General features: G+C 45.7%; 1 protein-coding gene across 1 annotated transcript in view; it reads left to right on the top strand.

The window, feature by feature from the left end:
• The first annotated feature begins 12323 nt into the window (after nucleotides 1-12323).
• NINJ1 (ninjurin 1) overlaps nucleotides 12324-25826 on the top strand; it is a 108309-nt gene continuing 94806 nt past the window's right edge. The window contains exon 1 of the mRNA XM_068251729.1: nucleotides 12324-12525. Within this exon, the coding sequence (XP_068107830.1) occupies nucleotides 12454-12525 (72 nt within the window). The 5' untranslated portion in view covers nucleotides 12324-12453. The remainder of the gene's footprint in view (nucleotides 12526-25826) is intronic.

Below are 25826 nucleotides of genomic sequence, written 5' to 3' on the forward strand. Positions count from 1 at the left end.
ATGCTTATCGTTTAAAACCCTGCGCCCTTTTTTCCCAGCGCCCCTTTTTAACGTACGCTGGAAAACTGCTCTGATCTAGCGTTTTTCAGAGCGGTTTGCATTTTTCCTATACTTTACATTGAGGCAGAATCGCTTCTGCAAACCGCAAATGTGCAGCAGGAGGCACGTTTGCGGTTTGCTAAAAACCTCAAACCGCTGGTGTGCACCATCCCATGGAAATACATTAACCAAGCGTTTTCACTGACAAATGCGGTTGGCGGATCGCTGCTAAAACCGCTCGGTGTGCACTGGGCCTTAAACCACCTTACCATATCAGCCCTTCAATGTCATGATATACCCACTCTAGTCCTACCCTAACAGGTGGTAACATATTTGCATATCTCATAATGTTTGTGAAAAATTATTTTGAAAGTAAGAATGTCTTGCTTGATAATCCAATCTTGCAATGTGACTGCCATTGGAACTTGTAGTGTGGATGCTGTATTTATTTGAGGTGCATACTGGCAGCATGTGCTGTATGGCATACAATGCTGATCATCCACAAGGCAAACGTAGGCAGCTGCCTAGGGTCTAGAGAGAGTTTTGGGGCCTGGTGGTTGCTAGCCCCCACCAAATCTAACTAAATAAGCCAGGTGACCATCAGTGGAGGGCAAAGTGTTATCTTGCCTAGGGCCCCATTTCATAGTTATCCCTCTCTGATGGTTTATATCATGTGTGAAGTGTTCTATAATGTATATGATTTTTGTTTTATTTTTTATGGGGGGGGGGGGGGGGGGGGGGGGGCGCCACAGGATTTCTTGCCTGGAGTGGCAAGAAGGCTAGAGGCGCCCCTGCAGGTAACTGTCCTGTAATGATGCCAGAAATCTGCTGCTTTTACCAGAATGAGTAGCCTCAATACTCCAGTCAATGTCTGGAAAGTTGAAGTCACCCATAACTATGACCTCATTTTTACTTGCAGCTTTTTCAGTCTACTGTAGTAATTGCAGTTCTGCAGCTTCATGAATATGTGGTGGCCTGTAGCATACCCCAATAAGCAATTGCCAACCTTTATTTCCACCATGAATATTTACCCAAACGGACTCCACACGTCCTGTACCATTTCTAATGGCCACATTTATCCAGATGTGCTCCCCTATAAACAGACGTGCCCCCTTCAGGTAGCCAGATGGGCCCCCCTTTAGATAGCTAGATATGCCTCCCTGTAAATAGACAAATGTGGTAATAACAACAGAAGATTCAGTGGCTCTAACCTCCGCTTGACGACGGTCGCTAAGTGACGCTTATTCCTGCTCACCACCTCACGTGACTACATGACAAGCGCAATCGGGAAGTAAGCGATTGTGGTACTTTGCACAGGGTCGTCAGGGATCTTAATGATCTGATCTGCGCGATTGCCGGGGAGGCATCATTTAACATGATTATGTTAAACGATGTTGCCTGACGTCAAGTAACATTGCCGCAGTTATCGTCGGGTGGGTACAAAGCTTAAGAGCTTTAGAAGATGACTTCCACAAGTGACAGAGCCTTCATAAGAACACGGACCTGATGCTACACTCACCTAGTGATGGCCAGGACTGTTCGCTGGCGAATGGTTCGGGTGATCATCAGCTGTTCAGCGGCCGTCGAACAGATCGTGAAGTTTGATCCATCCCCATTCGATTACACAGAACCAAAAGTTGAACCCTCATCCCAGAGTCAGGAGACACATGCCAACCAATGAAGTATTTCTCCCTCGTGGACCCCCCATAAAAGCCCAAGCACAGCATCCATTTTACATTCTGCCTGTGACTGCTGTAATAGGCAGCATATTATTATTATTATTTAGTATTTATAGAGCGCCAACATATTACACAGCACTGTACAGTATATATATATTGTCTTGTCACTAACTGTCCCTCAAAGGAGCTCACAATCTAGTCTCTACTATTATCATATGTCTATATTATGTAGTGTAAGTACTGTAGTCTAGGGCCAATTTAGGGATGAGCCAATTAACTTATCTGTATGTTTTGGGGATGTGGGAGGAAACCCACACAGACACAGGGAGAACATACAAACTTCTTGCAGATGGTGCCCTGGCTGGGATTCAAACCGGGGACCCAGCGATGCAAGGCGAGAGCGCTAACCACTGCGCCACCGTGCTGCATAGGGAAAGAACTCTGCTGAGTGAGGGATAGCTTATGTAGATTGCTGTTGTGTGTGTCCAGTGTTATTTAACTGTTGGAGAGAGGCATGTTGGAGAGAGGTGTTCTGCCACTAGTAGTTCTCAAACTAGAGAACCCCATAGTCCTTTTTAGGACTGATCCTACTTGTTTTCCTTGGTATTGTTTAGGTAGATTGCTGTTCGGTGTGCTCTTTAGCTGTGTTGGAGAGGTGTTCTGCCACTAGTAGTTCACCAACTATAGAACCCCATAGTCCTTTTTAGGACGGATCCTATTTTTTTGTGTGCTTTTTCTGCTGAGTGCTGTTGCTGACTGTGACGTTCACCAGCACAGTGCAGCATAAAAACTATACATTTTGATTTGTGGTCTTTGGAAAACATAAATGCCACCTGAGTTAAGTGTTATTCACTTTACCAAAGCACCTGAGTGCCCACTTCTGTTACCTTTCCAGCATTGTCCTGCATAAAGACCTCACTGGCACTGCAGTTCACTGGCAGGGCTTTTTTTTTGTGATTGTTGCAGATTGCATAAACATAACTGTAACCTGAGTAAGGGCCTGTTTCCACTGCCAGGAATCGCATTGCTCCGCATCTAGCCATGTGTGACTTCCGGTTGTCTTTTGGAAGTCCAGGGGGTTGATTCACTATAACAAATAGAGTGCCTCATCAGAGTTAACATGCCTTATCGGAGTTAATACACCTTATAAGAGTATCATAACAAGCGCTACAAACTTATGCCTGCTAATTGGCAATGACGAGAGCTACACTCGTCCTGCCCTGAGCCCCTGCGGGTCCAATCACTTTAAAGGACATTATACCCGCACTTTGATTGGCCCAATTGGCTGCCTGTCAATTTAAAGTGATTGGGATTGGGATAATGTCATTTAAAGAGATTGGACCCGCAGGGGCTTAGGGCAGGATGAGTGGAGTTCTCGTCATTGCGAATTAGCAGGCATAAGTTCGTATCGCTTGCTCTGCTACTCTGATAAGGTATGTTAACTCAGATAAGGTGTGTTAACTCTGATAAGGCACGCTATTTTTTTTATAGTGAATCAACCCCCAGATGCAGCTGTTTGATTGTGCAAAGGGGAAGATATCTGCAGCATGCCATCCATAATTTTCCTGAGTTGCATCACATAACAAAATTTGCATGCAATGAAAACTACTTCATTGACATGTGGCGATCGCCGCTGGGAGACTGATGATGGAGCAGAGCTCCATCATTCAAGCGGAGATGCGCTCGCATCGGCGCGACTGATCTCCTGCAAAACAACCCCCCAGGACTTGTTAGGCGGTCCTTAGTGAGCCACCACGGTCGTTAGGAAATTAAAACATGACTCTGCGTAAAATATGGATTTGTGTGGAAATTTTGCCATATGATCCCCTCTCAGGCATGCCACTGTACAGGTGTTAGGACCCTTTAAACAACTTTGAAATAAGATATGCGGCCAGAAATAGTCCCTATGGGTGTTAGCGTTTGCCTACCCATTGAAGTCAGTTAGAGTTCGCCTGCCCATTGTTGGCAGCATTAGCGAAAGGAAGCGGTATTGTTTGCGGCCCGTTTGCGCACCTATTTTCGGAAAGTACTTTCGTCACTACACTCACAGCAAGTCACTGATGTGACAATAAATGGAGTCTTTCCTTCACCCAGCCATTGGTGTAGCGGAATCTCCTTTCCTTGCTGCTCACTATGCAGACAACAGAGACTCACTGCTGGGGCACGTCTCTCCCGCGTACGAGAGGAATCAGCGCGGGAGACTTGGGTACAGGATACAGCGGTATATGGCTGATCCTGCTGCTGCACAAGTTCCCGGCCGCGTTAAATACTATTCCCCCTCCAGGTTGCCATGGATAGTGGGGAATGAAATAATTCAGCTTCCAGCAATTGCTGGAGGCCGAATTATAGTGTTTTAAAAGTAACTTCAGCTCCGTATTCTGACGGCGCCGAAGTTACTTCCTGTGCGCCGCTATAGCCGTAATTCCTGTTACAGCCTATGGTGGCGCTGGCTGCGCCCAAGTCTTCTGCGCTGGAATAGCAGTGTTCGCGTCTCTCCCAGCTGCTACTCCTGGGTCCTGAACTCACTATGTTGTCCTGTCCTCAGGCTGGATGCACACTTGTCTGTATGTTTTCTACTCAGGAAGGAGAACCAATGTTATTTAATTAGCTAGCCTAATGCACACTTAAATGTGTTTTCTCTATGCAGATAAAAACTGACAGCAGTGACACGCATTACACGCATTTTGTCTACCAATTACATTAGCTTCTGTGATAAAACGTGCATGTTTTCACACATACAGAAACGCATGGGGCTTGATTCACAAAAGAGTGCTAACTGTTAGCACGGGTGTTTTTGCGCGAATTTTCGAAATTGCGCGCGATCGCAAATTTTTGCGGTAAAATTCACTTTGCATGCGAAAACATTATCGTTTCGCGCGAAAATACAATGCGAAAATTCGTGCGAAAACGCCCGTGCTAACAGTTAGCACTCTTTTGTGAATCAAGCCCATGGTGTGCAGAAAAAGCATACAGAAAAACGTCTGCAGGCACACAGAAAATTGACAGGCAAGTGTGCTCCCAGCCACAGCTTCTTAAAGGGAATCTGAAACCATCATTCCCCCCCCCCCCCCCCAAGAAAAAAAGCCCAGATACCATTACTTACCCAAGGAGGGGGAAGGCTCTGGATCCCATAGAGCCTTAACGTTCCTCTCCTCATTCCGTCATTCCAGCGCTGGCTTTCCCGTTTGCAGTCTCCAACCGATTGGTCGGATACTGCTCTCTTCCGTTGCAGGTGGGCTTCAGAAATCTTAGGGAGCAATAGGCCTCCCAAAGACTTCAAAAGCCTCCCGTTGCGAGAGATTTGAATGGAGGAGCCTGTGGGGGAATGAGAGAATGAGGAGAGAAACTGGAAGGCTCCATATGACCCAGAGCCTTCCCTCTCCTTAGGTAAGGGTCCTTTTACACTTAATCAGCTGCTCTCAGTTTTAACTGAAAGAAAACTGATTTTCAAAGAAATGCCTATGTTTTCCTATGGCACAGTTCCCACTATATGCGTTTTAACTAAAAGCTTTTTCCCAATACACTGCTATGGAAAAAACACATACCTACGCGTACTAACGCATACTAACACACACTAATGCATACCAACGCATTAAGTGTAAAAGGACCCTAAGTATCTTGGTTGCTTTAGCTTCAGAATCGCTTTAACCTTTTGGGGACTGCCTCTATTGGATCCTATGCCACACTTGTGGCTGTTCTAGCCTGATGTGGCGTAAAATTAGTGGCGTCGCTAGCCCTATTTTAGGGGGGCCCGTGCCTCCAACATGTCCTAGGGTGCCCCTTATCTATTTACAGGGGTGCCCGCTGCCCCCCCCCCCCCCCCGGCTGCCCGCTGTCTCCCCCCCGGCCGTCCCCGCTGCCAGACAGCCCAGCTTCAGACCTCCGATCAGCCGGCGACCACTAGTGCGGGCACTACGACCTAGTGGACACCGCACTGATATGTGGAAGTGACATCACTTCCGCATATACAGTGTGGTGGGTCCGTGCGCCCACTCTAACTTGTCACCAGCTGATACTGAGGTCTGACGCTGCTGGCTGTCAGGTGAGGGGGGCACCTGTCACTCACTACCTAACTGGGGGTCTCTGTCACTCACTACCTAACCTGGGGGCGCCTGTCACTCACTACCTAACCTGGGGTCCCTGTCACTCACTGCCTAACTGGGGGTCCCTGTCACTACCTAACCTGGGGGGCACCTGTCACTCACTACCTAACCTGGGGCTCCCTGTCACTCACTACCTAACCTGGGGGGTGCCTGTCACTCACTACCTAACCTGGGGGTCCCTGTCACTCACTACCTAACCTGGGGGGCGCCTGTCACTAACTACCTAACCTGGGGGCGCCTGTCACTCACAAGCTAACCTGGGGGTCCCTGTCACTTACTACCTAACCTGAGGGTCCCTGTGACTCACTACCTAACCTGGGGGTCCCTGTCACTCACTACCTAACCTGGGAGTCCTTGTCACTCTCTGCCTAACCTGGGGAGTGCCTGTCACTACCTAAACTGGGGGCTCCTGTCACTACCTAAACTGGGGGACTCCTGGTGCTACCTTAACTAGGGGTCAGCTGTCACTACCTAAACTATCCAGGCCAGCCAGCCCAGCATCACCACCAGTCAACCAGCCCAGAATCACTGTCAAAAAGGCCACAGCATCACCACCAGTCAGGCCAGCATTTACTTCAACCAGCCAAGCACAGCCCAGCATTACCGCCAGCCAGGTCACAGCATCACCGCCAGCCAACCCAGCCACAGCATCGGCCACAGCATCGCCGCCAGCCAACCAGGCCACAGCATCACCGCCAGCCAGGCCACTGCATCACTGCCAGGCCTTTCAGCCCACACATCATCCCCAATCCAGCCAAAAACAGTATTGCCGTGGCACAGCAGCCAGTAGAGGAGAATTTAGAGGCCAGGTGAGAGGTGTCTACCATATTAAGGGGGCATTCTGCCTATTTATGTGAAATGCTGTCTATTTATGTGCCTCATGACTGCTGAATTTGTCTTGTTGGGGGCCTCATGATTGCTGAATTTCTCTTGTTGGGGTCCTCATGATTTGTTGTGGGCCTCAAGATTGCTGAATTTTTCTTGTTGGGGGCCTCATGATTCGTTGGGGGCCTCATGATTTTTGGGGACCTCATGATTGCTGAATTTGTCTCATTGGGGCCTCACGATTGCTGAATTTGTCATGTTGGGGGCCTCATGATTGCTGAATTTGTCTTGTTGGGGGCCTCATGATTGCTAACTGCGAGACTATGGGAAAAGCTGAATCATCATCATATGAGACAATAGCATTAAACCTACTTTTTTAGCTTTTTAAAACAGAAAATAAAATTGGGAGGTTCTAAAAAAAATGAATAAATTTTTCAGGAGTAGGATGGATGAAATTGTTTATCTTCACAGTTTATTTTCAACTTGGATTTTTCATAATGTTCATGTATGAGTTAAAACGTTTGTACAGTATTTATTTTAAATTGCTGTTGCCACTTTGCAATAGATAAGTGACTTTTGAGTTGCAGTTTGGGCACTCGGCCTCCAAAAGGTTCGCCACCACTGTCCTAATCTAATGTCCCACCATTGCTAAGTTCATGTAATTTTGTCTCCACCCGTGACCACACCAACATTCTGGTCCATGGCCCACCCATTTTTTGGCGCGCCGCACAACGTAACCCTCATATTTTTCGGCCCGCTAGCTGCAGTGTGCTCATCTCTGCTGCCTACATAGTTACATAGTTACATAGTTACATAGTTACTTTGGTTGAAAAAAGACATACGTCCATCGAGTTCAACCAGTACAAAGTACAACTCCAGCCTGCTCCCTCACATATCCCTGTTGATCATAAAATCCCTGGATTAACATCATTGGCATTACCTAGTAATTGTAGCCATGGATGTCATTCAACGCAAGGAAAGCATCTAAGCCCCCTTTAAATGCAGGTATAGAGTTTGCCATAACGACTTCCTGTGGCAATGCATTCCACATCTTAATCACTCTTACTGTAAAGAACCCTTTCCTAAATAAATGGCTAAAACGTTTTTCCTCCATGCGCAGATCATGTCCTCTAGTCCTTTGAGAAGGCCTAGGGACAAAAAGCTCATCCGCCAAGCTATTATATTGCCCTCTGATGTATTTATACATGTTAATTAGATCTCCTCTAAGGCGTCTTTTCTCTAGACTAAATAAACCCAGTTTATCTAACCTTTCTTGGTAAGTGAGACCCTCCATCCCACGTATCAATTTTGTTGCTCGTCTCTGCACCTGCTCTAAAACTGCAATATCTTTTTTGTAATGTGGTGCCCAGAACTGAATTCCATATTCCAGATGTGGCCTTACTAGAGAGTTAAACAGGGGCAATATTATGCTAGCATCTCGAGTTTTTATTTCCCTTTTAATGCATCCCAAAATTTTGTTAGCTTTAGCTGCAGCGGCTTGGCATTGAGTACGATTATTTAACTTGTTGTCGATGAGTACTCCTAAGTCCTTCTCCAAGTTTGATGTCCCCAACTGTATCCCATTTATTTTGTATGGTGTTAGACCATTGGTACGACCAAAATGCATGACTTTACATTTGTCAACATTGAATTTCATCTGCCATGTATGTGCCCATATAGCCATCCTATCCAGATCCTGTTGCAATATAACACTATCTTCCTTAGAGTTGATGATTCTGCACAATTTTGTATCATCTGCAAAAATAGCAACATTGCTCACTACTGTATCCACTAGGTCATTAATAAATAAATTGAAGAGCACTGGACCCAGTACAGACCCCTGTGGGACCCCACTGCTAACAGTCTCCCATTTTGAGTATGATCCATTGACCACAACTCTTTGTTTTCTGTCCATTAGCCAGTTCCCTATCCAAGCACACAGACTCTTCCCCAGTCCTTGCATCCTCATCTTTTGCACCAGACTTTTGTGGGGAACAGTGTCGAATGCCTTAGCAAAGTCTAAGTATATCACATCTACAGCATTCCCAATATCCATATTAGCATTCACTACCTCATAAAAGCTGAGCATGTTAGTCAAACAGGACCTGTCTTTAGTAAACCCATGTTGATGCTGAGAAATAAGATTATTTTCTACTATGAAGTCATGTATAGTATCTCTTAGTAACCCCTCAAATAGTTTGCATACAACTGATGTTAAGCTTACAGGTCTATAATTTCCTGGATCTGATTTTTTGCCCTTCTTAAATAATGGGAAAACGTGGGCTGTACGCCAATCCACTGGGACTCTGCCAGTTGCAAGAGAGTCACAAAAGATAAGATAAAGGGGTTTATCTATAACTGAACTTAATTCCCTTAGGACCCGAGGATGCATGCCATCCGGGCCAGGTGCCTTGTCTATTTTTAATTTATTTAGTCTTGCCTTTACTTCTTCCTGCGTTAAGTATTTAATATTACAGTTAGAAGATTGAGACTCTTCCGCCTCTGTAATTTGCAACAGTGCTGTTTCCTTTGTAAAGACAGAAGCAAAGAAAGCATTTAATAACTCTGCCTTACCTTGGTCATCCACCATTGAGTTCCCACCCTCATCCTTTAGGAGTCCTATACAGTCAACCTTTCTTTTTTTAGAGTTGATGTACTTGTAAAACTTTTTTGGGTTAGATTTGATATCCCTAGCGATTTGATTTTCAGCTTCGATCTTTGCCAGCCTAATTTCTTTTTTACAATTTTTATTGCACTCCTTATAATTGCTTAGTGCAGCCTCGGTCCCCTCCTGTTTTAGGACCTTATAGGCATTCTTTTTCCTCTTCATTTTATCTTTAACCTTTCTATTCATCCATAGAGGCCTTTTTTTATTCCTAGACATTTTGTTTCCATATGGGATATACATACTACAATATTGATTGAGAATACGTTTAAAAGCTTGCCATTTCCCTTCAGTGTCCTCCCCTTGTAGTATATTATCCCAGTTCACCAAACTTAGTGCCTGCCTGATTTGATTGAACTTTGCTTTTCTAAAATTCATAGTTTTAGTGGTCCCGCTGCCCCGTGGCCTATCAGTCACCAGATCAAACGTTATCATGTTGTGATCACTATTTCCCAAATGTTCTTGAACCTGCACATTTGATACATTATCTGGTCTATTCGAAATGATCAGATCCAGTAACGCATTCCCCCTAGTTGGTTCCGTTACCATTTGAGTCAAGTAATTGTCCTGTAGTGCTGCCAGAAATCTGCTGCTTTTACCAGAATGGGTAGCCTCAATACCCCAGTCAATGTCTGGAAAGTTGAAGTCGCCCATAACTATGACCTCATTTTTACTTGCCGCTTACAGTATACAGTATGTACAGTATAAGCTGTTCTCTAGTTTCTGCACTGTGTGCTGATCTACCTCCAGTGTGTACAGTATAAGGTGTTAAACTGGGCATACACTTATCCAATTATGCGCCGAATCGAGCCGCTGGCTCGATGTCGGCGCATCCCCGCTCGTCCGCGCGTGTTCGTGGATCGATTCCCGCTCGTCCGCGAGGCGGGGATCGAGCGGGGAATCTATCCGGCAGGTCATCGGACCTGTCGGATATTATCAATCGAACCATCAGCGGCTCGATTGATAAGGACTAGAAACTCTGTGTATGCCCAGCATTACTCTGTGCCTTTACTGATCGTAAACCAGCTGTATTGTATGCTGATCCCTGCTACTTCAGTATGTACAGTATTAGCTGTAAAGCCTGGTACACACATACAATTTTGATTAGCCAATTTTAGCTCTGTTCATCAAATTAATTGTCTGTTGGCCCACTTACTGCATGGGCGTGGTAAAATTGGTCAGTGATTGACCAATCAAAATTGTATGTGTGTATACATCTTTGATCTACGCCTATACTGATTGTAAATTATCTAAATAAAGGACAGGGGGCTCCATCCAATATTTTGATGGGCAGGCCCGTTATCTGTAGCTTACACCGCTGCTAAGTTCATGTACATGTGGCTCCACCCATGGCCACGCCCACTCTGCATGGCCATGCCCAGCTACCCCCACCTAGTGCTCACAGGTGCTCCCAATCTCCAAGGACCCTAGGAACGCCCTTGCGTAGGATCTACGCCGCCTGCCGTTTCCGCTCCCGACCCGATTGTGCGCACCCAAGAGGGGAGATTAAGCTGTCATATGAAAGCTGAAATCTCCCCAGTTATCAGAAGCCATTGCGTATGGCTTCTGATCAGGTGATCACTATGATCGCCGGCGGATCATAGTTATCACTGTGACAGCTGCAGAGGTAGGGGGGAAGAAGAGGATCTACTCACCTCCCTGCCGTTTCCACGTCGATCAGCGCTCCCCTCCGCTCTGGCCGGCATCACCACTCGCTGTGACGTCAGTGCCGAGTCCCGGCTTGATGACGTCATCAAGCCGCGACCCGGAACTGAGTGGCAGTACGGGCGAGGATGCCGGCGAGAGCAGAGGGGTCCACAGCGGCTCATCGCTGGAGCCTGGGAGGTGAGTAAAGGCTTCTACATACAGGGGGGACACCTGGCCACACAGGGAACACGATGGCCAGCAAGCCCCTGCTGGGATCCGGCTGCCTGACCCCCTCGAACTGTTAGGGCCCTTTCACACTAGAGGGCTTTTTCGGCGTTTTAACGCCACGGCCAAAGTTGCCGTTTTCCAAGGTAAAATGAAAGTCCATAGACGTTCATTTTACCTTTCACATCTAACGCCGCCTTTTGGAGCGTTGCGTTTCATCGCTCCCAGGAGCTTTTTTAGGGCTGACCGCGGCGTTTCTCTTTACAATTGATAGTAATGTAATGTGTTGGCGTTAAAACGCCTTGAAAACGCCTTGAAAATGCCTGCAGCCAAGACTTTAAAACTAAAAGTTTTAGCCTTTTACCGCTGCCTGTAGTGTGAAAGAGCCCTTAGAATACAAAGAATCGATACTTACCCCCTTCACCAAGTGATATGTACTGTTGTGATGCTTAAAGCAAACCAGGGCTTTTAGAATACAAAGAATTGATACCCATAAACATGTCTGAGTCCCTCGCCGTCCTCCTGTGGTCTGCCGTTCAGCCGCAATCAGCCCTGGTAACTGGTTGACGTGTCAGTCAGAGGTCTTCTGTCTTTCAGGAATCCCCCCTTTGAAAATCCTGGATTTGCCCCTGGGCAGGGATGCTGCTGTACACACGACCCTGCTGCACCCTGAAATAGGCACTGTCTACAAATCTTTGTCTACAAATCCTTGTTTGATTCCTTATCAGTGGCTAAGCAGATGCCGCCATTAGAACAATTGTGCAGAGAGCGGAAACGTTTTTTCTCTCGCATCCTTAGCGGTCAGTCACTTAGGACAGGGAAAATAAACTTTTTTTTCCTGGAGTGCCAGACAATTTACAGTGCAGAGGGACTGCCTGTACTAGTTTAATACATCACAGTGCCCATCCTGACCTGCATTTAGAGGCTAAAGTTTCCCCAGCCTCTGTGTTGGCCATTCCTGCTGGAGTTCCTCTTTTATCATCTTACACAGAAGATGAAGAAGAGATAACGGCATTGTGTAATAGTATGTGGCATGGTGTGATGCTGCTGCAGCAGCGCTGTATGTTACTTTCACTTCCAGGCTTCGCCGCCAGGGAGAGTGACGGAGCTGTTCCACCACCAACACCGTCATCACAGCAGTCACTTCCCCACAGCTCAGCTACAAGAAGACTGCACAGTGTTTGGGTGGCCAATTCGGAGCCCGCAACGTGCCCGGCACTTCGTAGCCCCAAACCACATCTAGGAGCCGCTCTGTGCTGGGCGAAGCACCATGGGAACTCACTCTGAAGATATAGCGATGAACGGTGTGGGAGCTGGAGGCCACCTTCCTGATGACGATGAGGTTAGGGGGCTGGCACAGGGGAAGCCTGAAGCACCCGCAGGGTGATTGACGGCTGATTGAGGGTATCTACAGCATAGATCGGACTGCAGACTTGCTGCTCTAACTTCTGGTACTCTTCTGTTGCAACACTGTTTCCACTTTATTTCACCGAACGCACAATAATGATAACTTTTTAGTTCTCGTCTCTTGTAAACTCATCACCTTGCCTATGTGTAGTAAACATCAGTGCAGGAGGGAGATCAGCTTGGATAGCAGCATCTGGATTGTGCAAAATGTTTTGAGATTGATGATCGTTTATACACCTTGTCTTTGCTTATGACTGGTGCAAATGACAAACATTAAAATCCATATGGTTCTGTCTGTCCAAATGAAGTTCTGAGATAGCAGAGTCTGTTCCTATTACAAGTGTGTACACTTGTTTATTATACCTTAGCAAATGTTACAACGTTTATATTCCACCAGTTTTTTTGCGATGCTATACTTTGGACATAAGCAGGCTACATTAAAAATAGCACAATGTTTAGAAAAGCTAGCACTGAAATTTCAGGCTTACTTTATGTTTAACATGGTTAAAGGGAACCTGAAGTGTATATGGAGGCTGCCATATTTATTTAATTTTTAAGGAGTTCTCTAAGGTTTTTTTTTTTTAATTTTCATTTAGATGGGGCTTCTATGTCAGACGTCCCACACAGGTTCTTAAGGATCCTCCAGTCCCCTGCTGTGGCTCACTTTCCGTTTGGCCGAATTACAAGTCGACTACGGCTGCACTTGTGCGGCCGCTTTCTGGTCCCTCGCCGTCATTCTGCGCTGCTTGGCCATTCCCAGTGGCGTAGCTAAGGAGCTGTGGGCCCCAATGTAAGTTTTACAATGGGGCCCTCCAAGCACTCTATACATAACAATTGATACGGCGCACCAAAACCTGCCAATGGCAACTACAGTGTCAGAGGTGCAAGAAGGGAATGGAAAACAGTTTGTTAATGATTACCACAATTCAAAGTATCTATAGAAGTGATTATTATGAGCACAGGACCAATAGAGAGCTAATACTGTAGTTGAGGAAGGGCCCTTCGGGGCCCCTCTGGCCCAAGGGCCCCGATGCGGTCGCAACCTCTGCAACCCCTATTGCTACATCCCTGCCATTCACCCAGTGTGCCCCTCCATAAATTTGGCGAGTTATCGGCCACTGCACTTGTGTGACGCCAGCTGCATGCCTCTTTGGCATTTTGCGCATATGGCTAGCAATTTTTACTTACTGTGCAAGTGCAGAATGCTCCTGGCCACTGGAGCACAATGGAGGAGGCATGGAGCCGCGCATGCAGCGCTTGGAGGATGACACTGGGGAAACCGAGCAGAGCGGAATGACGGCAAGAATACAGGAATAATTCAGGGGGCTGGAAGAAGCCCCAGGTCAATAACTGGGTCTTTGTGCATTACTTTTTGCTTAATATTCGTTTAAAGTGTACCAGAGGGGACATATGACATGAGATAGATGTGTATGTGCAGGGCCAAGCATATACAGTAAATAACTAAGCTGTGTTCATTTACTTATTGTTCTGCCTGAAAGACTTAATATACAGGTATGCAAGTGAAAGTTTATCTTCATCCTCACTGATAAGGAATGAAAGCCATAAAACTCTTGCCTAGTAGAAAACAACTTCTGAGTGCAGGAGATGGATAAAAGATGTCAATAGTTCATATTTTAGCTTCTGGAACACTAAGGGCCCGTTTCCACTGCTGCGTAAAGCGGGCAGAATCCACAGAGTTTCCCCCCAAGCAAATCACGCGGGGAAACTCTGCCATAGGGGATAATGCTGCCGCCGTCCGAATAGCTTGCCTTAGCGATTGGGACGACATTGCAGCATTTTTTTGTGTGGAAGGCAGCGAATCCCATAGCCGTGCATGGCACAGTTTCTGGGATTCATGGGCGTACTCGTTGACCAGGAAGTACCGCCACACGTCTCCCAGCCAAGCGCCGGGCTAGTCGAAACGGATTCTAAAAGACTACCAGTCTTGTGACAGTTTATCTTCATCCTCACCGATAAGGAATTACAGCCATAAATCTCTCCTGGTAGAGAACAGCTTGTGAGTGCAGGAGATGATTGATAGATAGATAGATAGATAGTTGTCAGGATACTAATACCAGGTACACAACAGGAATACAAAGTACAAGGCACCTTTTCCTGCGACTCATCTAATGTGGTATACCTGATCATGTGTGCAAAATGCCCCAAAGGAGTTTATGTGGGAGAAACAAGTCAACCACTGCATGATCGCATGACACACCACAGATTCACTATTAACAACAGAAAAAAGGATATTACAAAATATACTGCTCTACCAATACCAACACACTTTTGTTTACCTGGACACAGTTTAAGCGATTTTCGCGTCACTGTATTAACGGGTGGCTTCAAATCGGTAAACATTATTATTATTATTATTTAGTATTTATATAGCGCCGACATATTACGCAGCGCTGTACAGTGTATATCTTGTCACTAACTGTCCCTCAAAGGAGCTCACAATCTAATCCCTACCATTGTCAAATGTCTGTATTATGTAGTACTGTAGTCTAGGGCCAAAATTCTGGGGGAGCCAATTAACTTATCCGTATGTTTTTGGAATGTGGGAGGAAACCGGAGTGCCCGGAGGAAACCCACGCAGACATGGAGAGAACATACAAACTCTTTGCAGATAGTGCCCTGGCTGGGATTCGAACCAGGGACCCAGCGCTGCAAGGCGAGAGAGCTAACCACTACGCCACCATGCTGCCCACATGAGACTAACACAAGAAACAAAGTTTATACATTGGTTCAAAACTGTAGAAGATGGTTTAAACAAGGACTATAACTTCTTGTGCTAATACGATGGGTTTTAAATGCCACAATTTTTAATTTTTCTATCTTTTCATTCATTTTGTGTGCCATATGTTGTGTAAGATGGTGTTTACTGTCATGGCCCATACTCATGGGCTACAATTGTCGCCGCAACACACGGCCCGTGAGTATGAGGCACAACACGGGCACGCACCCCGAACCGTCGCTCGTCGCTGCTGTCGCCAGGCGATTGGCGCGGTCAATCGCCCGGCGACAGTTGCCGACGCAACTTCGTCGCAACTGTCGCTAGTCCGTGTGTGTATGCGGACTAGCGACAGCAACCTCTATACAGAACACGGCGCTTCCGGCGGTGGGGGGAGGAACGTTGGCGACAGCTTCCGTCGCACCGCTGATCCCTCTTCCGCGTGTGTACGCGGAGGGACCTGGCGAGGAGCTGTCGCTGGCCTGACGCGCACACGCTCACGTGTGCTAGCGACAGGCCACAATTGTAGCCCGTGAGTATGGGCCATTACTATCCATTTTATTTGCTTTCATGTGCTGGTTTGTTTTAAATGCCACAATTATCTTAAGCTTAGAATTAATGGTGCATGTAACCAGCCCAGTTACAATTTGATCTCCGATTTTACGATGTCTCCCCATCACCAGAGTCTGCTTCATGTCATGTTGAGGGAACTGTTGATCTTATCAATTTAGCCAGGATGCCTGGGAAAGCCTCCTCAGTAACAGTTGAGGCATCTAATTACAGTTATGGTTGCTAAAGAATGTTTCTCCTCTGTATGTCAGTGTATATAAGCAGTGTTTTTCAGTATTTGTCAGGAACCAGTCCGACGAAGGCTTTTTATAAGGCGGAAGCTCGCTGTTTATCCATCTCTAAGTTAGCCAATAAATGGTATCATCCTGATTCAAAACTCCTTGATTATACAGTGGCTTGCAAAAGTATTCGGCCCCCTTGAAGTTTTCCACATTTTGTCACATTACTGCCACAAACATGAATCAATTTTATTGGAATGCCACGTGAAAGACCAATACAAAGTGGTGTACACGTGAGAAGTGGAACGAAAATCATACATGATTCCAAACATTTTTTACAAATCAATAACTGCAAAGTGGGGTGTGCGTAATTATTCAGCCCCCTGAGTCAATACTTTGTAGAAACACCTTTTGCTGCAATTGCAGCTGCCAGTCTTTTGGGGTATGTCTCTACCAGCTTTGCACATCTAGAGACTGAAATCCTTGTCCATTCTTCTTTGCAAAACAGCTCCAGCTCAGTCAGATTAGATGGATAGCGTTTGTGAACAGCATTTTTCAGACCTTGCCACAGATTCTGAATTGGATTTAGATCTGGACTTTGACTGGGCCATTCTAACACATGGATATGTTTTGTTTTAAACCATTCCATTGTTGCCCTGACTTTATGTTTAGGGTCGTTGTCCTGTGGCGCTTTGAGTCTGCCAGGAGAAAAGCGCGATATAAATGTTATTTGTCTTGTCTTGTCCTGCTGGAAGGTGAACCTCCGCCCCAGTCTCAAGTCTTGCCCTGTATTTGGCTCCATCCATCTTCTTATCAACTCTGACCAGCTTCCCTGTCCCTGCTGAAGAGACGAACCCATAGAGCATGATGCTGCCACCACCATATTTGACAGTGGGGAGTGTGTGTTCAGAGTGATGTGCAGTGTTAGTTTTCCGCCACAGATAGCGTTTTGCATTTTGGCCAAAAAGTTCCATTTTGGTCTCATCCGACCAGAGTACCTTCTTCCACATGTTTGCTGTGTCCCCCACATGGCTTGTGGCAAACTGCAAATGGGACTTCTTATGCTTTTCTGTTAACAATTGCTTTCTTCTTGCCACTCTTCCATAAAGGCCAACTTTGTGCATTGCACGACTAATAGTTGTCCTATGAACAGATTCCCCCACCTGAGCTGTAGATCTCTGCAGCTCGTCCAGAGTAACCATGGGCCTCTTGACTGCATTTCTGATCAGCGCTCTCCTTGTTCGGCCTGTGAGTTTAGGTGGACGGCCTTGTCTTGGTAGGTTTACAGTTGTGCCATACTCCTTCCATTTCTGAATGATCGCTTGAAAAGTGCTCCGTGGAATGTTCAAGGCTTTGGAAATCTTTTTGTAGCCTAAGCCTGCTTTAAATTTCTCAATAACTTTATCCCTGACCTGTCTAGTGTGTTCTTTGGACTTCATGGTGTTGTTGCTCCCAATATTCTCTTAGACAACCTGTGAGGCCGTCACAGAGCAGCTGTATTTGTACTGACATTAGATTACACACAGGTGGTCTCTATTTAGTCATTAGCACTCATCAGGCAATGTCTATGGGCAACTGACTGCACTCAGACCAAAGGGGGCTGAATAATTACGCACACCCCTCTTTGCAGTTATTGATTTGTAAAAAATGTTTGGAATCATGTATGATTTTCGTTCCACTTCTCACGTGTACACCACTTTGTATTGGTCTTTCATGTGGAATTCCAATAAAATTGATTCATGTTTGTGGCAGTAATGTGACAAAATGTGGAAAACGCCAAGGGGGCCGAATACTTTTGCAAGCCACTGTACATCAACTAAATGGAACTTCTTACTCTACACACCTGCAATGCAAAGTGTTGCATGCAGGTGTGTAGAGTATGATTCCTCTGGACTCTAGAACAGTGGAGACATCTGTTCTACATAAATCATTATTGTGCCGTGATTGTGCCGTGCCGTGTCTGGTTATCCGATGGATGTGTCTGGGTTTGCCCGAGATCAGGTGAATGGTACATGCCTGACTGCATTTAGCCAGGCACAAAGCTTGGTAGATGGGGATTTATAGTTTGGGGATGTACTTGTACATTTTGGTTGTTTGTAGAGATATATAATAAAATATCACGGGCAGTCACCTGTGCACTTTTCCCATAAAAGCAACTTATCTGCATACTTCAACAAAAAGACGTCTATCTAGCTATTAGTAAATTACCAGTGCTAGCAGCAAGTCTAGTAGTGCCCAAAGCAGAGGCAGATAACTGTGTACAGAAAAACATGACATTACAAAGGCTTTGAGTACAATTGTGTCTGTGATTTCACACGCATTTCCAGGAGTTTGCAGTACTTTATATTTGTCCTGCTCTGTATTTGCGTTTGCAAATCGTGGCAAAAATGCTAAAGATGTGCCATTCCCAAGCAGGCTTTTGACTACAAAGCCCAGTGCGGAAGTGTGTGAACATGCTCAATTCTATCATGTGCTTATGTGTGCTCTCTGCCTAAAAATTGCAGTATGAGCTGGGACTGCTTTTTTGTAAGGTTCACCTTCTCTCTCTCCTGAAATCTGTTCCATTATTTATTTTATATTTATACCAGTTTGTTACGTGTCACAGTTATTCCAGATGATCGATATGTTCTAATAGTAAAACCTAGTATTTTCATCTGCAGTTGAGCTAACAATGAGTAATCTTTTTGGAGCAAATTATTTTTGTGGAGGATGGGAAATTAAAAAGAAAAGGTTTATTTATGGATAAAAAAAGTCTATGTCCAAAGAACGCAGATTTCTTTTTGCATTCCAGTGGTTCTGGAGGTGTGGTTAGCTTTCAGGGACATCAAAGGGATGATTTGCATATTCAGCAGTGGTGCATTGTGGGGCACCTCCTATACTCACTCCAACCTGAATAATTTCAAATACCTTCTGTTTTAAGAAGGCAAATTTCTGTTTTGTGTAGGATTATAATAATAATAATAACATTATGTTATTATTCCCTTAACGTAAACCTGAGATAACATAAAAGGAAAGCTTCATACAACCTGGGGCTCTCTCCAGCCCCCTTCGGCCTGATCGCCCCTTTGCCCGGCGTCCTCCGCCTTCTGGATCCTCCGCTATGGCTCCCAGTAACTCAGGAGTCAGGACTTACTGCTCATGCTCGGCCCGGCCATGCATGCCCCGTCATGCTCCCATTGCCGGGAGCGTTCTGTGCCTGCCCAGTACTACTGCACAGGTGCAGGATGGACCCGGCAACTGGAGCACAATGAGGGAGCGTGTGCTACCGCACTGCGCCTGCGCCGACTTGACAAAGGTATTGAGAGGATGGCGGAGGAAGGTGGCTAGGGAGGGATCAGGCCAAAGGGGGATGGAGGAATCCCCAGGTATGTATGATTTTTTTATTTTATATCATCTAAAGAATAGATGTATAGGATAAGTTGAAATCGTATAGAGGGAATGGTGACTTCATTACTCAGGCACAGATCACCAAGTATAAGTTTGTTATGAAAAACTACTGAGAGGATGTGTTGAGAAAGAAGATAGAATGTGACTTGCAGGCAGAAAAGAGAGATTAGAGTGAAGGGAAAAGGGAATGGAAGAAGGAGATAAGGCTTTTGGCATTTGTTATAGACTATAATAGGCAAACTGGAAAAATACAAATGATAATTCGGAGACAGTAGCACATATTGATAGGAGACCCAGTTTTAGGTCCACAAGTGACTGCTAAACCATTTTTTTTATGACTGCAGATTGTGCAGTAAACAGTACATAGAAAAAATAATTAATGATATAATGATACATTATAGTGTGATTAAAAAAAACGTGTGGACGTTACTTTTTTTTTTTATTTCAATAGTTTTTTTTTGTTGTACATTTTTTAACAACCAAGTACAATTGCATTATAGATATAAGAGTACTTGATAAAATGTGTGGTTACATAATACAAAAACATGCCAATTAGCTTAATATCATGCATTATAGGATAATACAACATAAATATCCTTGGAAGGCTCATACATTAGATATTATATATCATAAATGGTAATTTAACATTTATCTGTCTCGGGTGTATACAAACAAAGCATCTGTATAGTGCATTATCCATCTCTGCTTTGTGGGATTCCCTTCAATCAAGGCATAAACGGGTTGCAAAGCGGTGCAAAAGGAGCCATCTACAGTTGCTTGCAAAAGTATTCGGCCCCCTTGAAGTTTTCCACATTTTGTCACATTACTGCCACAAACATTAATCAATTTTATTGGAATTCCACGTGAAAGACCAATACAAAGTGGTGTACACGTGAGAACTGGAATGAAAATCATACATTATTCCAAACATTTTTTACAAATCAATAACTGCAAAGCGGGGTGTAAGTAATTATTGAGCACCTTAAGTCAATACTTTGTAGAACCACCTTTTGCTGCAATTACAGCTGCCAGTTGTAATGATCTGGAGGCGATTTTGTGAAGCAGATGGAAATCCCCACAATCACAGAAGCAGAGTACCCAGTATGTATTAGTAGAGGGGAATTCCAATCAGCAGGTGGAGCTATGGAGTACAGAGGAACAAGTCCTCTGCACACCCAGAGATGCCAGTTTGAAATTGCACGATGAAGCAACACTGGGAATTATAAACAAGGTAGCAGCTCAAAAGAGAGCAAGAACAGAGACAGACTATATGAATGTCTACCAATCTAGTCGCCACCCGGCGACGGCAGACACATCACAACAGAACAGACCAGAGAGAGCCAATCGCAAGAGAGGCGATTGCTATCAGCAACACAAGACTGAGAAAAGACAGAGCATGAATAGAGTAATAGAAGACACAGCAAACAACCATAATCCGAACACCAAGGAAAATAACAAATGAACTAACTAAACGCGGTCACCGCATGTTATGCGCAATAGTGACAAGTGTGTTAATTGTACGGTCACCGCACAAGAAGCACAACAGTACGTACCAACTCTGACTAACAAATGAACACGGAAAACAAAGACAAACAGATAGCGGGAACGCTTGCTAATCGGTTGCCTAACACCAGACAACAGCAAGCGTTCGTTCCAGACAAAACAGACTGAAGGAGTAACCAGTAGCAACCGCTGCCAAGGTTATACTCCAAGACACAGACAAGAAAGATCCACTACCTCTAAAGGTAGGGCGAATGCGATCTAGGAACAGGACTTAGCGATTCACTATCAACCACCGCAGGAGATAGTGCAAACGCAAGGCCAGGACAAGACAAGACAAGACAAGACTAGGCAGTACAAATAATACACAGAAAACTGACTGCACTAGTAGGAGTGCAAAATGCACTCCCCAAGAATTAACTATGCTAGAATATTTTTAGCAACCAGATACCAAGAGGCTGAGGCTCTAAGGTTAGTCTCACTAAACAGAAACTATGACGGTCAAGGAATTCTGGGAGGAAGTGACATTTATACTGAAAACCTTCAAAGGAAGCAGACAAGCAGATTGCAAGATAAGTGGATGCAAATCAGTCACTACAGCAGCAAGTCTCCCGAATCTTGCAAACTGACAAAAAGGCCTCTTTTCCCTGGACTGAATTATGCAACCTGCATAGGAAACCAACAAACTGTCCAGGGAATCAAGGAGAACGCCAGCGCATACCACTAAGGCTGCATCTGTATGCCTGTGCGATTAAGCATTCAATTGCAACGTGTGTTTAGGGATGCACAGCCTTTCCCCCCACCTTTCCTTAACTTTGTCACTATGTAACTGTCAGGTTAGCTGCTCCCACCCCCTCCTCCTGAGTTTCCTGTTTGCATCATAAGTAGTAGCAGATTTGCATATGATTTGCATCTGAATTGAATGCGAAGTGTGCAGAAAATCTATTTAGGTGCTGCACACTGAGCTGGTGGTCATTTCAGACGCAGCCTTAGTGGTATGCGCTGTCCAGGGAATCAAGGCCAGCAGAGCGGATTCTGACACCAGTTTTTTAGGGTATGTCTCTACCAGCTTTGCACATCTAGAGACTGAAATCCTTGCCCATTCTTCTTTGCAAAACAGCTCCAGCTCAGTTAGATTAGATGGACAGTGTTTGTGAACAGCAGTTTTCAGATCTTGCCACATATTCTTGATTGATTTAGATCTGGACTTGGACTTTGGGCCATTCTAACACATGGATATGTTTTGTTTTAAACCATTCCATTGTTGCCCTGGCTTTATGTTTAGGGTCGTTGTCCTGCTGGAAGGTGAACCTCCGCCCCAGTCTCAAGTCTTTTGCAGACTCCAAGAGGTTTTCTTCCAAGATTGCCCTGTATTTGGCTCCATCCATCTTCCCATCAACTTTGACCAGCTTCCCTATCCCTGCTGAAGAGGAGCAACCCCAGAGCATGATGCTGCCACCACCATATTTGACAGTGGGGATGGTGTGTTCTGAGTGATGTGCAGTGTTAGTTTTCTGCCACACATAGTGTTTTGAATTTTGGCCAAAAAGTTCCATTTTGGTCTCATCTGACCAGAGCACCTTCTTCCACATGTTTGCTGTGTCCCCCACATGGCTTGTGGCAAACTGCAAACGGGACTTCTTATGCTTTTCTGTTAACAATGGCTTTCTTCTTGTCACTCTTCCATAAGAGCCAACTTTGTGCAGTTGTGCTAATAGTTGTCCTATGTAGGCCTGAACGATTTTAGGAAAAAATTGAATCAAGCTATTTCTGTCTGAAATTGCGATTTCGATTCAATTCACGAGTTTCTTCAAATCAAGCTTTGTGCCCCCTCTGTGCCTGTTTGTTCCCCCTTTGTCCCCCTGTCTCTCTTTGTGCCCCCTTCGCCTCTTTATGCCTTCTCTGGGTCTCTCTTGCTCTCTTTGTGTCTCTGTGCCCACTCTGTCTCTCTCTGTGCCTCCTCTGTCCCCCAAGCTGCATCAGTTCTGGACAAAGCTTCAAGCTTGAGTCCAGTGATGCCCATCTATCCACTTCGCCTCCTGCAGGCTCTAATGCACGGAATAGTTCCTGTATACGTTTTGCCAAGCACAAGAGCCAGCAGACAGCGATAGAGGACGGACAGCGTTTTGAATCATGCGGAAGGTATGTCCAACGCTGTGGGCCGCATGCGCCGGGACTTTGGGGAAGTTTGAAGCCGCTTCTTCAAATTTCCCCCATGTGGAAATGAAGTGATCGCGATAATCGCCGCTTTGACGATTCTGAAATTGTGATCCCGATGATCGCGATTTCGGTTTAAATTCGATTTATCTTTCAGGTGTAGTCCTATGGACAGATTCCCCCACCTGATCTGAAGATCTCTGCAGCTCCTCCAGAGTCACCATGGGGGCCTCTTGACTGCATTTCTGATCAGCGCTCTCCTTGTTCGGCCTGTGAGTTTAGGTGGACGGCCTTGTAGGTTTACAGTTGTGCCATACTCCTTCCATTTCTGAATGATCGCTTGAACAGTGCTTCGCGGGATGTTGAAGGCTTTGGAAATCTTTTTGTAGCCTAAGCCTGCTTTAAATTTCCTAATAACTTTATCCCTGACCTGTCTGGTGTGTTCTTTGGACCTCATCATGTTGTTGCTCCCAATATTCTCTTAGACAACCTCTGAGGCTGTCACAGAGCAGCTGTATTTGTACTGACATTAGATTACACACAGGTGGACTCTATTTAGTCATTAGCACTCATCAGGCAATGTCTATGGGCAATTGACTGCACTCAGACCAAAGGGGGCTGAATAATTACGCACACCCCACTTTGCAGTTATGTATTTGTAAAAAATGTTTGGAATAATGTATGATTTTCGTTCCACTTCTCACGTGTACACCACTTTGTATTGATCTTTCACGTGGAATTCCAATAAAATTGATTCATGTTTGTGGCAGTAATGTGACAAAATGTGGAAAACTTCAAGGGGGCCGAATAGTTTTGCAAGCCACTGTATATGAGACAGCTGAGATAGTTTATAAACACAAAAGATTATCTAAAATGTTTAAACTGTAGCCTCCACTAACTCCTTATGCCCACCAGCTGCATTCACTACACTACACAACACTAAACCACTTTGTAACATCTCACCTAATCCTGCTGCCATGATCCTTTCTTCTGTCTAGCTCCGGTCATCTGCCATCCTTCAGGATCCCAGCTGCCATGCTCCTCTTTGTCTCAGTTTTCCCCTGTGGGTTTTAGCCACCGCACATGCTTCCTTTGTTGTGGCAGAGCAGATTCCTGTGCTGACACAGGTGAGAGATCATATTACATTGGTGATTAGACACTCATGAAGGGGAATTAGGCAGGCTAAACTATCTAAATACATACAGGGTGAATTTCTCAATGTTCCTTCTGTCCTGTGCAAGAGTTCACATCCACTTTTAAAATTCAAAATCCTCATGATTTCAAATTTAGCCTATTTTATCCAATTTTTGGGATTAATCCAATTGGATGAAAAAGGCTAAATTTGAAATTATGTGGATTTTGAATAGTACATTTTTAAAGTAGACCTGAACTCTTGCACAGGACAGAAGGAAAACATTGAGAAATGCACCCTGTATGTATTTAGAGAGCTTAGCCTGTCTAATTGACGTCAGAGGCACTGCAACTAGGAAGTGCATTGAAGGAGGAGGAAGTGTAACTAGGGAGGATGGCGGTGGCAGCACGTGTATACCAGAAGGCTGCAGTCTATACGAAGACTGCAGCGAAGAGGAGCGCAGGCAGCTGGGGCTCTGAAGACCTTCATCTTGAATGACAGGGCATCCTGGAATGAAGAGAGGAGACTGTAGCTGAAGAGGAACACGGCAGCTTGGACCCTGAAGACCTTCATTGTGAATGACGGGGCGCCCTTGGATGAAGAGAGACAGATGGAGGAAGAGAGGATTGTGGCGGCAGGATCAAGTGACATATTTCATCATGGGTTAGCGAGTGTAGTGTAGTAGGTGGTGGCAGAAGGGGTTAGTGTAGTGTAGTAGGTGGTGGCAGCAGCAGGGGTTAGTTAGTGAAGTGTAGTGTAGTTGGTGGGGGCAGCAGGGGTAAGTGTAGTGTAGTGTAGTGTAGCAGGGGTTAGTGTAGCTGGGCAGTGTTGCTTAGATTAAAAAAATCTAATTACCGTACTTTTCGCCGTATAAGACGCACTTTTTCTCCCCCAAAAATGGGGTGAAAAAGTCCCTGCGTCTTATACGGCAAAGGCAGGGAATCCCCGACTTCCGAACGCCCGCCGCTACGAACCGCCGCTATGTCGGGGATTCCCTGCCTGTTTCCCCCTGTGCCTGGCTCCCCGCTGTGTTTATCCTACCCCCAGCTTATGTCACCAGGTCCCCCGCCTATGTCGCCGGGTCCCCCGTGTATGCAGTGGCAGAGGCTTACCTCCTCCATCTTGCCCGCGCCGATTGAAGACATCCGGCTCCTGTGTGCGGCTTCCTCTAGTGACGGCTTCTAATGACGCGTCATCAATTAGGCGTCATTAGAAGCCGGCACTAGACGAAGCTGCACACAGGAGCCGGATGTCTTCAATCGGCGCGGGCAAGATGGAGGAGGTAAGCTGCTGCCCGCTGCCGCTGCATACACAGGGGGGACCCGGCGACATAGGCGGGGGACCTGGTGACATAAGCTGGGGGTAGGATAAACACAGCGGGGAGCCAGGCACAGGGGAGAAACATGGGGGGCGACAAGGCACAGAGGACACCAGAGGGGGCAGACCAGAGGGCACGGGGGACCAGAGGACACAGAGGGGGTAGACCAGAGGACACAGAGGGGGTAGACCAGAGGACACAGAGGGGGTAGACCAGAGGA

Source organism: Hyperolius riggenbachi, chromosome 9 (assembly GCF_040937935.1).
Source record: "Hyperolius riggenbachi isolate aHypRig1 chromosome 9, aHypRig1.pri, whole genome shotgun sequence".
In the NCBI taxonomy this organism is placed as follows: Eukaryota; Metazoa; Chordata; class Amphibia; order Anura; family Hyperoliidae; genus Hyperolius; species Hyperolius riggenbachi.